Below are 15,305 nucleotides of genomic sequence, written 5' to 3'. Positions count from 1 at the left end.
AGTCCGGGCCTAGCACGGAAAGTACTTATCATCATTCAGTCATAAACCCCAATGAGTTGCGGAGCGACTTTGCAACCTCGCAAAAACTTCCTCTCGTTCTTCTATTACCCTTCCAGACTTATCCCTTGACAAGTCACCTTCGAGTATTGAGAAATCCAAAACCTGCAGTATCAACACCTGCTTGCCCACCTCTGCCTATTCAACCTACCCGCTCATACCTTGCTCTCATGGCTAGTCAGCTTCACGAGCTCTCTGAAAGGCCGCCTAGGTACATTACAAAAGAAGAGGCGGCCTTGATAAATTCCGAGAACATCGACGACCTACAAATATACCGAGCATCCCTCTGGGCTCGCGAGAAGATAGAAATCATACCACTCGCCCGTGAACTACTAGCTGTGGAGTACGAGCTTCTAAGCATTGATCAACGCCTGGCAGCAAAGATCGCCAAATATGGGCCTCGCACAACATTGGCTGGACAAAAGAGGAGTCAGCATTGGTGTAAAGAACGTGAATGGTATGCTAAAATGGCTGCAATCCCCGATGGTCCGTTTCTACGAGGAATGGACTTGTGGCGGTCCACCCCGAAATGGTACATGCATCCCGTTCTTGTCCAAGATTGCGCTGGACGAGGCGGTTGTTGCGGACGAAAGTGCGGGTGTTGTCTACGTCGTCATGATTCATCGGTGACGAAGCTTACTGCTGGCCACTGTACCCTCGAGTGTTCGTGTTGCGAACAGGTTCGGGACTTTGAATTGACCTCAAGCCAAAAGAAAGACATGAAGGAGCTTTTCGATCTCAGGGTTGATACGTGGTATTCATATCGGATTTTGCTTGCGTCGTCTCAGGGGCTCACGTTTGAGGATTTGGTCGAGCCGTTGGATCTTGTTGAGGAAGGTTCAGATACGGGGACAGAGGCGACAGAGGTCACTGAGGGGGGATACGTATCTGTGAGTGGGAAGGTATGAGGGAGGGTGTTCTTTATGTTTGCAATCGCTAGGTTATATAGCAAGTGTACCATTGCTATCATACTAGCTCACTCTATGTATAACATTCAAACGGGATGCTGTATTCCCTCTTTACACAAGGGTGCGGCTTAGGTACTTGCATGTGTGGCCAAAATACCGAGTTAACCAACGAGATATATCATTCCAGAATGGAGAAGCTTTGACACATTCATCCATCCATTTTGCGCGTAAACATATAAAGGATCACTGGTCACCCTGCCCTCTTGAAGGAAAGCTCATAGGTATGGAATATAAGCGCGCGAAAGCTAGTTTACTTATTTATTTGGTTTGTTTTCTTCTTTCATTCCTAAGAACTCGCGGTAATGACGGCTCTCGAGCTGTATGTGCTAGACGTGAGAGTTACCTTTACGTAGCAAATAATTTGCCTATCTTATCACCAACCTTTCCCATATAGTCTAGAGGTTAGGATCACCCGCTTTCACCGGGTAGGCCCGGGTTCGATTCCCGGTATGGGAGCTTTCTTTTTGCCTATCTTTTTTTTTGCTTCCATGATTAATTCCCCTTGTATTCTACGACGAGTGTTTCATAATATGGATCCGCGTCTTCCATAGACTTACAGAACCCTGATATAATATGCGACTTAGTTTAGATTATGACATGTTATTAGCATGTGTAGTCTGACATTACACCCACTACCTGCCATCATATAGGAAAGGATGGTGGTAAGAAAACAAAAAAATATATTTATCATGGGAGCCTCTATGTCTATGCAAAGGAAGTGATTAATAACTAGAATGAATTATTTAATAAACCTGGAAATCTCGCGAGAAAAAAGAAGGTCGAGGTGGCCGACGGTGCGCAGTCTGTAAAAACAAGACCTCATGATAAACTTTTATTTAACCCTCAGAAATTATACATTATTTTTGACGCAAAATATACTTGGTTTTCATCCGACCTAAGGAGTGAAAATTGTAACGGAAGCCAAAACAAAAACAAATCATTGATGACGCTATTTCCCATACCGGGAATCGAACCCGGGCCTACCCGGTGAAAGCGGGTGATCCTAACCTCTAGACCATATGGGAGGTGGATGATGTTCTGGCAAAACTGAGGCGCCATACGCTGAATGCCTTTTGTCAAGACCGAGATGCCATTCTAACCACTACGATCTCACATGTGTCCTTCTGAAAGGTCTTAATAAGCTTACATTGATGATATTCTGACTGTGCAGTGACTCTCTTCCTTGTCCATCAAAGTATTTATATCTTCTCCGCCTAGTGCCTCTATTATTGACTTGCCATTACCGTACCTAGCATGTTATATGTATTACTACACCTAACGTCGCTACCACGGTTTCGGTCCATCGAAAGATGATGCGTGAGAATGAGAAGGAAATTTAATTAGTTTAAAAAAATTGTTGCCAAGAGAGAGATTAATCTGCCTCGATTTCAAGAATCTCATACCGACCCTACTCTTGCTCAGCGAGCCTAAGAGACTCTCGCTTCAGTTAGTTCTGGGATTCGCATGAACAGAGAGGATATTGAGAAAAGTAATACTAGGGCAGCCTAAAGTAACCTCCGTGGTCAATTCTCCTCTTCTTGTATGATTTAAATAGCTCAAAAAACATGGGTACCGTGATTGTTGGAACAATAGCATTCGTCGGCCTAAGGCGATTTGACTGCCCTGTACTTCCGACAATTATGGGACGGGCATGGAAGGTCCGTCTTGGGCGCATGCAAACCTCTATCGCTCGACACTTGCTGTACCGATTTTGTTGGGGATATTCTTTAAGTTTAAGCAGATAAGACGCTCGTTCGAGGTCTTGTGGCGAGGAAATTGGCTGTATGTCGCCTCGGAAACCTTATCGGTCGCTGAGGGATAGAACAAGCTCCTCGGGGAGCTCATCCCATCCAAAGATGTCCGTCCAGTCATGATCTTCCAACTTAGAGAAAAGTGCCTGGCTCATGCTTGGGATGTGAGTAGCTAGAGCCCTTGCTACGGTTATGGCATCAGTGATGAAACCAGCAGACATCTCCAAGAGATTACTCCAGAACTGAGAGACGGACACGAGACAACGGAGTCCTGTCCTGGGTTACTCCCAAAACGAGATATTTGGTCAAAGAAGTACGGCAATACTTGGTATTTATTTACTGAAAGATCTGGTTCGGGTTTGGAGATTCAGGGAAATTTTCAATGTATGTCAACGTTCACCCTGGAGAACCACAGGAGGAAAAAAAATGTTAAGATGTTCAAATGATTTTACAAAACTCCTACGGAAGAACTTCGGATAGAAGCTTAAGAATAATGCATTGATAGATGTAGACTGCCAGCTACTTCTCCGATTGATATCTTTCCTTGGATTTTTCGAAAGGAAAAAAAGATAAGCAAATAACACGAGTCTCTTTATGGCCAAGTGAAAGGAGTGTTCCGCCATAGACATGTCCCATAAATTCCGAATTTCACTTAACATCCGTCCAGTGGTGTTGAGTGTTGACGAGCCGAATAGAACTGCTATCAACAGAAGAATTGACGAGCTGTGATTGATACCACGAGAGTGTCCAAGGACATGGGATACTGTATAAAAACCAATTAGTATACTGAATGATCATCCCAAGGAAGAGGATGTCTGGTGCTTACCGTTTACTCCTCGTCGTTCATAGCGGCAATAGCCTCAGCAAGAGCCTCAGCAGAGCGCTTAACCTCGTCAACAGCCTCAGCGGTGCGCTTGACCTTTGCGCAGCCCTGGCCGGGGTGAGCGCACCACTTCTGAAGAGCGGCGGGGTGGGCCTCAGCCATGGCTTCGGCGAGGGCATCAGCGGAGCGCTTGACCTCGGTGGTGACATCGGCAGTGCGCTTCATCATGTAGCAGCCCTGGCCAGGGTGGGCACACCAGGACTGAGCAACGGGCTCAGGCTCGGGCTCAGCAGAGCGCTTGGCGCAGCCCTGGCCGGGGTGACCGCACCACTTTTGCGGGGTGCGACCAGGAGCGGCCGAGACGGCGGTGGCTGCCATGAGGGCGAGGGCGATGGAGAGGGACTTCATGTTGGAGAAGCGGAAAAGAGTGGGATTGAAGAAGGGTTGGTTTGGGTGGAAGTTTTGTTGGTTTGGGTGGAAGTTTTGTTGGTTTGGGTGGAAGTTTTGTTGGTTTGAAGGATCGTTGGACGAAGATCTTTGGATGATGATGATCGTGAAGAAGAAGAGTAGACATGGCGAGAGGAGGAGGTCTTTATACCTTCTCGAGAGAGAAGATGGGATCCTGCCTGGTAGTCTGCCATGGGCTGGGTTGCTGTTCTGGATCAAAGGATGGAGTGCATCCTATAAACACCCCGATTAGGCAATCAGGCTGTCGAGTCTCTATAGAGACCCATTTCCGGGGCCGTCACCATTTGTTTGGTGGTCTTTGTCCCTGAGTCAAGAGAGTGGAGAAAAGCTGTCAGGTTCTACAAATACGGTGCCTGAATTGAGCACCGCGGAGGTGGGCTGAAGGCAAGACTGAAAAGACTTGGTGGCATCGTTGGCATGGAATAGAATCTAGTTGGAAAGGAGCCAATCAGGCGGGCGTGGGCGGTTGGACTGGATGACCCCGTCTCTTTGTTTGCTCGTTGTGCCATGCAAGTTGAGGCACCAGCTATTCCTAAAGAGCAGTTGAATAAGAAGCGCCACAAAGCCAATTGTGGAGAGTGAAGGGAAGATGATTTCCTAAACGGGGGTTGAATAGAGCAGGACAGATGACTTGATTTCATTGTTTGATAAGAAGCAGGCGGGTTGACCGATAAGATTCGGGCCGCCACAGACCGCAGAAAGTCGCGCGATGTCCGATGCCGAGCCCATCCGGGGGTCCTTTTTTCCGTTTCCCTTGCAAGTTAGTCTCACTTCCTTCGATCCTTTCCAACCCCCTCCCCAGTCAAACCAGTTTTTTGGCCTCGTCCACACCCTTCCTCCTCCCTCCTTTCCGTGTCAAAGAATCTTATTGATTCCTAAAAAGATGTTCTCTCGCACGGCCCAGCCTGCCCGGGTACGTTGTCCAATTCGCCCATTTTCTGTCAACTTCCTCGTGGGCGCATTTCCTTGGCTAACCGAGTTCAGACTCTGCTTCGCAGCGCCTCCGTGGCTCCCTCTTTCGGTCGCTCCATTCCCGCCAGAAGTACGCCCAACGACCCTTCGAGAATGCGCTTGCTAGTTTCAATTGGTGTAATCCATGGCTAACCCTGTTTTTTTCGTTCGCGATTAGCTTTCGCTACCGTGCAGTCGGACATCTTCAAGCCTACCAAGTATGGCGGCAAGTACACGGTCACTCTGATTCCCGGTATGCTCTCGTCGCAAAATCTCCCCAATCTCCCCTTTTCTCTCACGTCGATTGCGCGCTATAACGAAACAGGTATACTGATCAGTTGCTAGGTGACGGTATTGGTGCTGAGGTCGCCGAGTCGGTCAAGACCATCTTCAAGGCCGACAACGTCCCCATCGAGTGGGAGCAGGTCGATGTTAGCGGTGTGGACACTGGCAACAAGCACTCTGAGGAGCTGTTCCGCGAGTCGCTGGCTTCGCTCAAGCGCAACAAGCTCGGTCTGAAGGGTATCCTGCACACTCCCGTCGAGCGATCGGGCCACCAGTCCTTCAACGTCGCTCTCCGTCAGGAGCTGGACATCTACGCCTCGATCTCCCTGATCAAGAACATCCCCGGCTACGAGACCCGCCACAAGAATGTCGACCTGTGCATCATCCGTGAGAACACCGAGGGTGAGTACTCTGGCCTCGAGCACCAGTCCGTCCAGGGTGTCGTCGAGTCTCTCAAGATCATCACCCGCGCCAAGTCCGAGCGCATCGCCAAGTTCGCCTTCAGCTTCGCTCTCGCCAACAACCGCAAGAAGATCACCTGTATCCACAAGGCCAACATCATGAAGCTGGCCGACGGTCTCTTCCGCAGCACCTTCCACAAGGTCGCCGAGGACTACCCTACCCTGGAGGTCAACGACATGATCGTCGACAACGCCTCCATGCAGGCTGTCTCCCGCCCCCAGCAGTTCGATGTCATGGTCATGCCTAACCTGTACGGTGGTATCCTCTCCAACATCGCTGCCGCTCTTGTCGGTGGCCCCGGTGTCGTCCCCGGTTGCAACATGGGCCGTGATGTCGCCGTCTTCGAGCCCGGCTGCCGTCACGTCGGTCTCGACATTAAGGGCAAGGACCAGGCCAACCCCAGCGCTCTGATCCTCTCCGGCTCTATGCTGCTCCGCCACCTTGGTCTCGATGACCACGCCAACCGCATCTCCAAGGCTGTCTACGATGTGATCGGCGAGGGGTAAGTCACCTATCACCAGTGCATCTGCCTCCACAATCCGTTCGACTTACTGACTCTTTACCTACAGCAAGACCCGCACTCGCGATATGGGTGGTCAGGCTACCACCCACGAGTTCACCCGGGCCGTTCTGGACAAGATGGAGTCTTCTCTGTAAATTTGAACCCCGTCGCCTTCCATGTCCCTTACTGCTACGACTGGGGACTCCCCTGATCGGTTCACCTGCAGCATCTGAGCCGGTTGGAATGATTCCCAATTATGTATTATCTTTCTTTCTATTTAGCTCGCGATGTCCCCTGGCAAGTTATAGCAATAGACACTTTTCTTGTTCTCACCTGCATTTTGTTTCAGTCTAAGTTGATATCAAAATGTAGAAAAACCATGCTTCTCGCTTGGCTTGTCTGTATCGTGGAGAGGTAGTGTTGCTGGCCTTGAACTACATCTACGCCTCCTAGGTGGTTGCTGTTCATACTGGCTGAGACGAACGCACTCGATGATTGAGTACTGTCCTTGATTTGGTATATGCTAGTATCAGCTTGAGCTGCCCATCACTGGGCTGTAAATAGATAAGACGTGATATCAATTTAGACAAACTGCACAAACAAGTTTCTGGTATCACATGGAATATGCATATGGAGTGGAGATACTCAACTAAGCTCCCAAAACAATGTACCACAAGTATAAACACAAAAAACCCAAACCACATACATCCATCAAAGTCATAAAAACATAAACAACCAAACAAACTCCACAAGAAAACTCCCTTAATTAGGACACAACCACTGCGGAACCTGAACCCCCGCACACCCATTTAATCTCGAAAACCGATTCCTCTCCTCAAACAATCCATACTGCGACTCCGCCGAAATAGGCGCAACCTCCCACCACTGCTGACTCTTATACACAGGATCCGTAGCGCTAGCACTAGCTTCATAGCCAGAAACCATATACGGCTCCGCATCAGGACCCTTGTCCTCATTCATGGAGTCGTCCATGTCTGTATCTTGGGATTGTGTGGGTTGGCCGTGTGCGGCGTAGACTTGCCATGTTTGGAGGAGACGCTGTTGTTGCTCTGCGTCTGCGTGTCTGATGAGGTCGAGTTGGGAGGGAGATAGGGTTGATGGGTCTATGCCGTGGTTTAGGAGGAGGGTGAGGAGGCCTAGGCTTTCGTCGTCTGTGGTTGTGGGTGTAGCGGTTGATTGGGCGGGAGGAGGAGGAAGGGGAGCTACGTGGGATGAGTGGTGGTAGTGTTGGGTGATACTGTAGGTGATGGGTTGTTGCTGAGAGGAGGAGGTGGTAGGTGTGGGATTGATGGGTTGGGGGGTATGTTGCGATTGCTCCATGGTCATTTGGCGGTCGAAGAGGGCTGATAGCTCGTCTTGGATTTTGCTGTTGCTTTCGGAGACGGAGAGACCGCACTATATGTTTCTGGTTAGTATTGTATGTATATCGGAGTAATAGGAATGTGTTAAGTGTAGACTACCTGTGCACAGTAGGGGTTCTCGATGAAGGCGGCTAGGGAAAGGGAAATGTCGGAGGTGTGGCCGCAGAATGGGCACTGGTGTAGGATGGAAGAGGACATGGTGATAAAATAGAGAGAAAAGAAAAGATATGTAGAAAAATAACTAAAAGAGTAGAAGGGAAATGTATCGAGGAAGATAGTCAATATCAACGAGTCTCTGGGATAGATATCAAGGAACAGGCAGGAAAAGGGGCCACTAGGTCTGGATGCTAGCGGAAGGTTGAAAGTTAATAGTTCGATCCAGTATTGCTTAGCAAAGAGGAAATAGTTTAGCAAAGAGAAAACAGAGAGTAATAGGGTATCAAATAATTAGAAAAGAGAAGAAATCATGACGAAGGAAGAATGTAGGATATCCCCCGCCTGACCCCGCGATGCCCAAGCAGGTAATTCAGTAGTTGGGCCGCACCGCGAAAGCATTATTAGTCAGGTGAATTATGTCTAGGAAGAATCAGGCGAGGAGAATGAACATAAATAGCGAGAATAAAAAATCATGTCAACAAGAAAGTAGTAAAGTATGTCTTGACATATTGAACCCGAAGTATAGGGTATGATGTAAGAATAAGATTAACCTGTCGGGGACTGATAAATATCCTTGAATGAAAAATACGGGAGTACTTTGTAAAAAAGAACCTTGTAAGAAAGTCTAGTTAACTTTGGAGTACTCCGTAGTTAACCAGGTATGCCTGTTGAACTAAGAACAAAATACTGTCAGTCAACTCCGCCCGTGTTGACTTCTGGACAACAGGTCACATGACCCAGGCAGCCCCCGTGACGCAGCTTCAGCCCCGAACTGGAAGCTGGAAGCTCTCTCCATCGCGTCTGCTTCACCTACCAGCTTCATTCTTCCCACACCGTTGACGTCTCGGATTCAGGAAGACTCCCCCTTTGCATCACACATTAACACTTCACCATGGTACATCCCCCTCGACCCATTGTCCCTCATCTCGATGATCATGATCCACAGCTAAGCTAATCACACCGCGGACAGACGTCAATCGGCACGGGCTACGATCTTTCCAACTCGGTCTTCTCGCCAGATGGCCGGAATTTCCAGGTATGACTCGCACCTTGAATGGAAGGGCTCTGGTAATGGGGTTCGCACGAGCTTCGTGTAGCTGACCCTTCCCTCCCGTCATAGGTCGAGTATGCCGTAAAGGCAGTCGAGAACGGCGGCACAGCTATCGGTATCCGATGCAAGGACGGCGTCGTTTTGGCCGTGGAGAAAATCATCACCAGCAAGCTCCTCAAGCCCGGGGCGAATAAGAGAATCGCGACTGTTGATCGCCACGTCGGCATTGTGAGAGATGACCCCCATCATCCGCCCTTCCTTGCTACCGCCAGAGCAGGCATCTAGCGCTGCTTACTACCCTGATTCCATCGCGAGAAACCGGTCATATTCGAATACTAATTCTATCCCCGTCTACCGGGGTCTCTAGGTATCGGCTGGTCTCGTCCCCGATGGTCGTCATTTCGTTTCCCGTGCTCGCGACGAAGCCTCCTCGTGGAGAGCCACATACAAAGGTCCCATCCCGACCTCCGCACTTGCCAATCGTCTCGGCGGCTACGTACAAGCATACACGCTTTACTCCAGTGTACGACCATTCGGTGTGACCTCCATTGTTGGTGGATGGGATAGCGAGGCCGAGCTGGCGGTTGATGGCCAGGTTGGCTCGGGACCTAAGTCTGGTGCCGGTGGAAAGGTTGAGGGAGCCAAGGCTGGTGGGCCTGGTCTATACATGATCGAGCCTAGTGGATTGTACTGGGTATGGAAGCTCATCCTAATGTTCCAATATTGTATCAGAAGATGCTAACGGTTGCGGTGTGCAGGGATATTACGGCGCTGCCACCGGCAAGGGACGGCAGGCAGCCAAAGCCGAATTGGAGAAGTTGGATCTCAGCTCGGAGAAACTCTCTCTGCTGGACGGTGTCAAGGAGGCTGCTCGTATTATCTACGTCGCGCACGAGGATAGCAAGGACAAGGAGTTTGAGTTGGAGATGTCGTGGATCAGCTCTCTGGACGGTCCTACCAAGGGCCGGCATGAGGAGGTACCCAAGGATATTCTTGAAGAAGCTGAGAAGGCTGCACGACGGGCACTCGACGAGGATGAAGAGGAGGAGGATAAGGGTGCTGGGGAGCAGATGGAAGAGTGAACGAGCAAAGAAATCGCTTAATAGATTCCCTTTCAACGCCCTACCTGAACCCGCGAACGAATTCCATCTTCATTTTTAATCCAATGTTTTCTGGTTAATACCTTACGTAGGTAAGGTACTATATTGCCTCGACTAACGGTAGAGTAACTCAAACACAAAGATCCTCCTTTCCTTCCCTCGATTCGCAAAATCTCCATCTACAAAATCTTCCCCTCAGACCAATCCCTCCTCTTAACCCCCAACTCAACAGCCGCACTACCCCAATCCTCCCCATGATTATGCATCCCACTACTCCCCAATCCGGCCCTCTCAAGACCCTGCTCCTCCGTCAAAACAGTCAAAAGACCGAAAATAACAGGAACACCCGTATCAAGTTGCACACGCATAAGTCCGTGGCTGACCGCGTCCGCAATGTACTCGAAGTGCATGGTCGCGCCCTTGATCAGTACGCCGATGGCGATGATTGCGTCGAAGGCTTTCTTGGGACTGGGGGAGGCGGTTGTGGACTTGGAGAGGTCGGTTGTTGAGGAGGAGAGGAGGTCTGTTGCGCTTATGCCTTCGCCGGTGTTGCTGGCTTGGACTTGGGAGGCGGCGTAGAGGCTGGGAGATGTTAGTTTGGTGTCGAAGCAGGGCATCGAGATATCCAATTGCCTTAGATGGGTGTATAGGTAGGAGGTAGAAAGAGGAGGGGGCTATAACGTACCGCTGCACACCAATAGGCAACTCATAACTACCCGGAACAGTCTGGATAGTAATATTTTCCTCCTTGACACCAGCAGCGAACAAGCTCTTCTTCGCGCCCGCAACGAGGTTCTCAATGATAGCCGTGTTCCAACGAGCGTGGACGATGGCAATGCGCAGACCGGACCCTGAACAAAATCACAATTAGTCCCCATTAGTACAAGAACACAAGAATACAAGAATTGTAGATCCTAGATCAGGTCGTAGGTCGTAGGTTGGTCCATCCGAGGTAACCGGTGCGGGGTGCAGGATAGGCTAGGATAGAATGGGAGCTGAGCTGTTACTTACCGTCGAGGGTCTCTGCAGCTCCGGGGCCTTTGATGGTGGTCATTGTGATTGATTGACGACTTTTGAAACAGTGAAGAGGGAAATTAGAGAATTGGAAGTGGTTATATCCGAGGATTGGGGTTGGGGGAGGTCGGAAACATCGAGGAGGGGAGGTCCCGCATTCGAGGGTCTCTGTGCTTCCAGTAGCGGGGCAAGCGGAATGTCATGGCCGAATACGGCAAAATCATATTGGAGCTCTGCTCTGCACGAACACTAGCGCCTTTATTTACCATGAGAACATAGTTTAATTTGATATAATTAAAGGCATTGACTAGATTTTGGCTAATCTTTACCGTACTCTTATACTGTTCTGAAGACTTACAACAGACATTGTTGACACCAGAAATATAACACGATTCCATTCTTGGGAATAAGCTTAACAAAACACAGGCATTAACACCCAAAGGTAAGGGAACAGGAGATCATTGCAGTCGTCTACTTGAATACTTTCTTTGAAGCCCCGCTTCCCATTTACTCGACAGTCACGGACTTGGCCAGGTTACGAGGGAAGTCGACGTTCAAGCCTTCGCCAACAGCCAGCCAGTAGGAGATCAGCTGCAGCGGGATGACGTTCAACAGACCCTGGAGGCAGTCCACAGTCTTGGGAACGACAATCTTCTCGGTCTGGGCAGAGGAGAACTCGGGGTCATCCTCGTTGCAGATAACGATGGGGCGACCGCCACGAGCAATGACTAGAGAATGAGTTAGTGGATGGACATGGCGAATAATGAAGTTGCGAAAGGGAAGTACTCACCCTGCTGGTAGGCGTTCAGGGACTTGGTGAACAGGTTGTCACGGGTGAGGATCATGATAATAGGTAGGTTCTCGTCAACGAGAGCCAGAACACCGTGCTTGAGTTCACCGGACATGACGGCCTCGCAGTGGAGGTAGGAAATCTCCTTAATCTTGAGGGCACCCTCAAGAGCAGTGGGGAACTGAGCACCACGACCCAGCAGGAGCAGACTCTTCTGGTCCTTGAAGAACTTGGCACACATCTCCTTGATGGGCTCGTTGAGCTTCAGGATCTGGCGGAACTGGTCAGAGACCTTGCCGAGACCCTCGACAATCTCCTCACGGCGCTTCGCCTTGGAGGCACGGTCCTCGCTCAGGGACAGAGCGAACATGACCATAGCGACGAACTGGGAGGTGTAGGCCTTGGTAGAGGCAACACCAATCTCGGGACCGGCGTTGATGTGGACACCACAGTGGGTGAGGAGGGAGATGGACGAGCCGACAACGTTGACGATACCAACAGTCAGGGCACCACGCTCCAGACAGTAGCGGAGAGCCATGAGAGAATCAGCAGTCTCACCGGACTGGGAGACGAACACGCAGGTGTCGTCACGGAAGACGGGAGCCTGACGATCCAGGAAGTCGGAGGCCAGCTCCACGGCAATGGGGATCTCAGTTAGCTCCTCGAAGACACCACGCACAGCCATGCAGGAGTGGTAGCTGGTACCGCAGGCAATGAAAATGAGACGACGGCAACGGCGAATAGTAGAGATATATTGGCGAAGACCACCCAGGGTAACCTTCTTGTTCACAGCATCGAGACGTCCACGCATGGTGTTGACGACGGACTCGGGCTGCTCGAAGATCTCCTTCTGCATGAAGTGGTCGAACTTGCCCTTCATGATCTCCTGGAGCTCCAGCTCGATGGTCTGGATAGCACGGACGTTGGAGGTACCGTCATCCTTGGTCAGACGGTGGATGTTCAGCTGACCCTCGTGAATGTGGGCAATGTCGTCGTCCTCGAGGTAGAGGACCTTCTTGGTGTGCTCGACGATGGCCGAGGGGTCGGAGGAGAGGAAGAACTCAGCGGGCTGGGGAATGCCGTCATCGGACAAGAAGGCACGGGACTGAGAACGGTGCAGCAGCGACTTGTCGGGAGGGGCCAACAGGCTGGTAGCGGACTTCTTGAGAGCGACATTCTGGGAGGCCTGCTCCGCGGGAAGAGCACCGTCTTCCGAGAATTCGACATCGACAAAGTCCACCTTCATCTTCTTGGAGGTCCGGACACCAATGACCAGGGGAGAACCCTTGCGGGCGGCAATGACCTCATGGGGGTAGTGAACGGACTTGAGGAGCAGACCGAAAGCACCCTCGAGCTCCTTGATGACGGCCTTGGCCAGGACGGTGAACTCAATGTCGGGGTGCTGGTCATACAGGTACTTGGCCAGCTTGGCAATGCACTCAGTATCGGTCTCAGTCTCGAAGCGGAAGCCCTTGGTCTCCAGCAGAGCCTTCAATTCCTTGTAGTTGGTGATAATACCATTGTGAACGACGGCAAACTCCCAGGAGGGGTCGGATCTGTGAAGGGGGATAAACGCATTAGCTCGGAAGTTTGGGTGTTGCCCCCCTTCATTCACATGGTGTTTCGTTCCCAGTGAGGGGTTGAATAGGGAGGGCCAACAATGTGTTCTCCAAGAAATGACTTACCGGTGGGGGTGGCAGTTACCACGGGAGGGGGTGCCGTGGGTGGCCCAGCGGGTGTGAGAAATACCAGCGTGCGACTCGAAGGTCTTGGTCATGTCGGGCTTGGTCTCGGCAATGAGCTCACGGAGCTTAGCGACCTTGCCAACTTCCTTGAAAGCCTGCACCTCGTTCTTCTTGTCACCATCGACAGCCATACCGGCTGAATCGTAGCCGCGGTATTCCAGTCTGGAGAGGCCTAAGTGTTGTTGTTTCAGATTAGCAGCGGTTCCCCACTTTTGAGCGAGAGCAAAACAGGTGTTGGGAACATACCATTGAGGAGAGTGTCAATGATGAACTGGCGGTCCCGCTCGACCAGGTAGTTGATGTAGCCGAAGATTCCACTAGAAATGAGAAAAGCATGTGAGCACCATTCAGTTTTTCCCCGTTGCTGAAAGAAAGAGAGGAGGGGGAAAGCGCCACGTACCACATGATGGGTAAGTATTAAACAAATAGAACGAATCAAGCGATTGGAGTAGTTGGGGGGAAAAGGAAGAAGGTTGATTAGTAGAAGTGGGAGAGAGTAGTTGAAGGTGGGAAGAGAGAGTAGGAAAGAAAATAGGCAGGAGGAGGAGGAACCGGATGGGACGAAAGTTGCGAGAGGCTGAATCGTATTTATAGAGGGGAAGGCAAGCTGGAGGCCAGGGAGGGGTGTGGATCGGAAACCGATCTGAAATGCCCACCGCCCTGTTGCTCCTCCCATCATAATAATAGATCATCCTAACCAACAATGACCATAATTGACAATTATGTACTGTATTCTCCATTCTCCTAATCAAGTCCAATGTTTATTCTTAGTAGCTCTTGTTTTCCCCAGTTCCCAGTTCCCAGTTCCCTATTTTTTTTTTTGTTTTTGTTTATTTTCTTTACCCAGGGGGCCTGTCAGTCAGAACCTAGGTTCTATGCACCTGTGTCCCTAAGTTTTTTTTCTCTCCTCCAGCTACCGGGCCTATGCGTCAGCCCCGTCACCGATCATGTCTCACCTCTGCTGGTGTTCCATGGCTGGAGAGTCAATGGAGAGGGGCCTTCTGGCATGGCCCGAGCCTATGAGAGGGAAGATGGCCTCAGGTACCCCACTTTTTCTTGAATGCTGGGAATAAAAATAATCTTTTCATCATAATAATAGGAAATCATCATGGAGAGAATGGATCATAACGCAACTCTGCTCATTCTCACAACCATGCAGAGTAATGCATCATCGTCATGGTTTTACTCGTCAGACGGAGTATGCCGTGTTCATGCGGGTTATAGATCTCAATGGGGCGAGATTCTTGCCATCACCAAAGCAATCAGTCATCATAGTCAAATCGTCAAGACTCTGCAATACTTGACCGACTGATTGATTACCTGATGAACTAGGAGGGTACTAATGAACCCAGATTTCTTATACTTCCCCTTTTGAACTAGTCTATGGAATGAATATTTCCCCTTTCCATAACTCCTGTCATACAGACGATCCGCTGTTATTTTCTCATAGCTATCGCCATATTTTACCTCAGGGTTTAGCACGTCGTACCTATAAAGTGGTGGCTTCGTGAATGTAGCTGGTGGCGACGAACCAGAGGCCAGCACATTTCAGAAACCCCTGCAGGAAGGCTACACATGTGGAGTCTCGGCTATCCCGCACAAGATCTGCTAGACGGAGGGGCAACCAACACATACTTACACATATCTGTAGCTACTAACTACTAACTTAGCTCCGAGCTCGTCTCTTCTTCCCTCTCAGAGAAGTTGGAGACTTCCCGGCATGGAAGCTAGTCAACTAGTAGTTAGTTACCTTGTTAGGGGCAACCGATGATGTTTATTTTTACCGTGGGGGCATTCTGC

At 50.2% G+C, this 15,305-nt stretch overlaps 7 protein-coding genes across 7 annotated transcripts; 3 read left to right on the top strand and 4 right to left on the bottom strand.

Moving 5' to 3' along the window:
• Window positions 1–450: 450 nt before the first annotated feature.
• N7473_000545 (uncharacterized protein) lies at window positions 451–965 on the top strand (the record flags this gene model as incomplete). Its single annotated transcript, XM_057146485.1, has 2 exons — window positions 451–683; window positions 764–965. The coding sequence occupies 2 exons, from the start codon at window positions 451–453 to the stop codon at window positions 963–965; spliced, it is 435 nt and encodes a 144-aa protein (XP_057014371.1).
• Window positions 966–3,605: 2,640 nt separating this feature from the next.
• Window positions 3,606–4,007, bottom strand: N7473_000544 (mating alpha-pheromone PpgA; the record flags this gene model as incomplete). The annotated part of the gene is made up of 1 exon (XM_057146484.1): window positions 3,606–4,007. The coding sequence occupies one exon, from the start codon at window positions 4,005–4,007 to the stop codon at window positions 3,606–3,608; it is 402 nt and encodes a 133-aa protein (XP_057014370.1).
• An 841-nt stretch (window positions 4,008–4,848) lies between these two features.
• Window positions 4,849–6,652, top strand: N7473_000543 (isocitrate dehydrogenase (NAD(+)) IDH1). The gene is made up of 5 exons (XM_057146483.1): window positions 4,849–4,980; window positions 5,052–5,109; window positions 5,197–5,271; window positions 5,364–6,267; window positions 6,335–6,652. The coding sequence occupies exons 1-5, from the start codon at window positions 4,951–4,953 to the stop codon at window positions 6,420–6,422; spliced, it is 1,155 nt and encodes a 384-aa protein (XP_057014369.1). The 5' UTR covers window positions 4,849–4,950; the 3' UTR covers window positions 6,423–6,652.
• A 377-nt stretch (window positions 6,653–7,029) lies between these two features.
• N7473_000542 (uncharacterized protein) lies at window positions 7,030–7,847 on the bottom strand (the record flags this gene model as incomplete). The annotated part of the gene is made up of 2 exons (XM_057146482.1): window positions 7,030–7,683; window positions 7,749–7,847. 2 exons carry the CDS (start codon window positions 7,845–7,847, stop codon window positions 7,030–7,032), a joined length of 753 nt encoding a protein of 250 aa, XP_057014368.1.
• Window positions 7,848–8,697: 850 nt separating this feature from the next.
• N7473_000541 (proteasome core particle subunit alpha 7) lies at window positions 8,698–9,938 on the top strand (the record flags this gene model as incomplete). The annotated part of the gene is made up of 5 exons (XM_057146481.1): window positions 8,698–8,700; window positions 8,776–8,841; window positions 8,926–9,084; window positions 9,224–9,550; window positions 9,615–9,938. 5 exons carry the CDS (start codon window positions 8,698–8,700, stop codon window positions 9,936–9,938), a joined length of 879 nt encoding a protein of 292 aa, XP_057014367.1.
• A 197-nt stretch (window positions 9,939–10,135) lies between these two features.
• Window positions 10,136–11,010, bottom strand: N7473_000540 (lumazine synthase RIB4; the record flags this gene model as incomplete). The annotated part of the gene is made up of 3 exons (XM_057146480.1): window positions 10,136–10,538; window positions 10,642–10,807; window positions 10,968–11,010. The coding sequence occupies 3 exons, from the start codon at window positions 11,008–11,010 to the stop codon at window positions 10,136–10,138; spliced, it is 612 nt and encodes a 203-aa protein (XP_057014366.1).
• A 326-nt stretch (window positions 11,011–11,336) lies between these two features.
• Window positions 11,337–14,093, bottom strand: gfa1 (glutamine--fructose-6-phosphate transaminase (isomerizing) GFA1). The gene is made up of 5 exons (XM_057146479.1): window positions 13,906–14,093; window positions 13,752–13,822; window positions 13,446–13,677; window positions 11,761–13,316; window positions 11,337–11,698 (listed from the first exon to the last, which is right to left on the bottom strand). Exons 1-5 carry the CDS (start codon window positions 13,908–13,910, stop codon window positions 11,478–11,480), a joined length of 2,085 nt encoding a protein of 694 aa, XP_057014365.1. The 5' UTR covers window positions 13,911–14,093; the 3' UTR covers window positions 11,337–11,477.
• Window positions 14,094–15,305: the final 1,212 nt, after the last annotated feature.

Source organism: Penicillium subrubescens, assembly GCF_028828155.1.
Source record: "Penicillium subrubescens strain IBT 31985 chromosome Unknown utg000001l_segment0_segment0, whole genome shotgun sequence".
Classification (NCBI taxonomy): Eukaryota; Fungi; Ascomycota; class Eurotiomycetes; order Eurotiales; family Aspergillaceae; genus Penicillium; species Penicillium subrubescens.
This window is presented reverse-complemented; position numbering and strand designations above follow the sequence as displayed.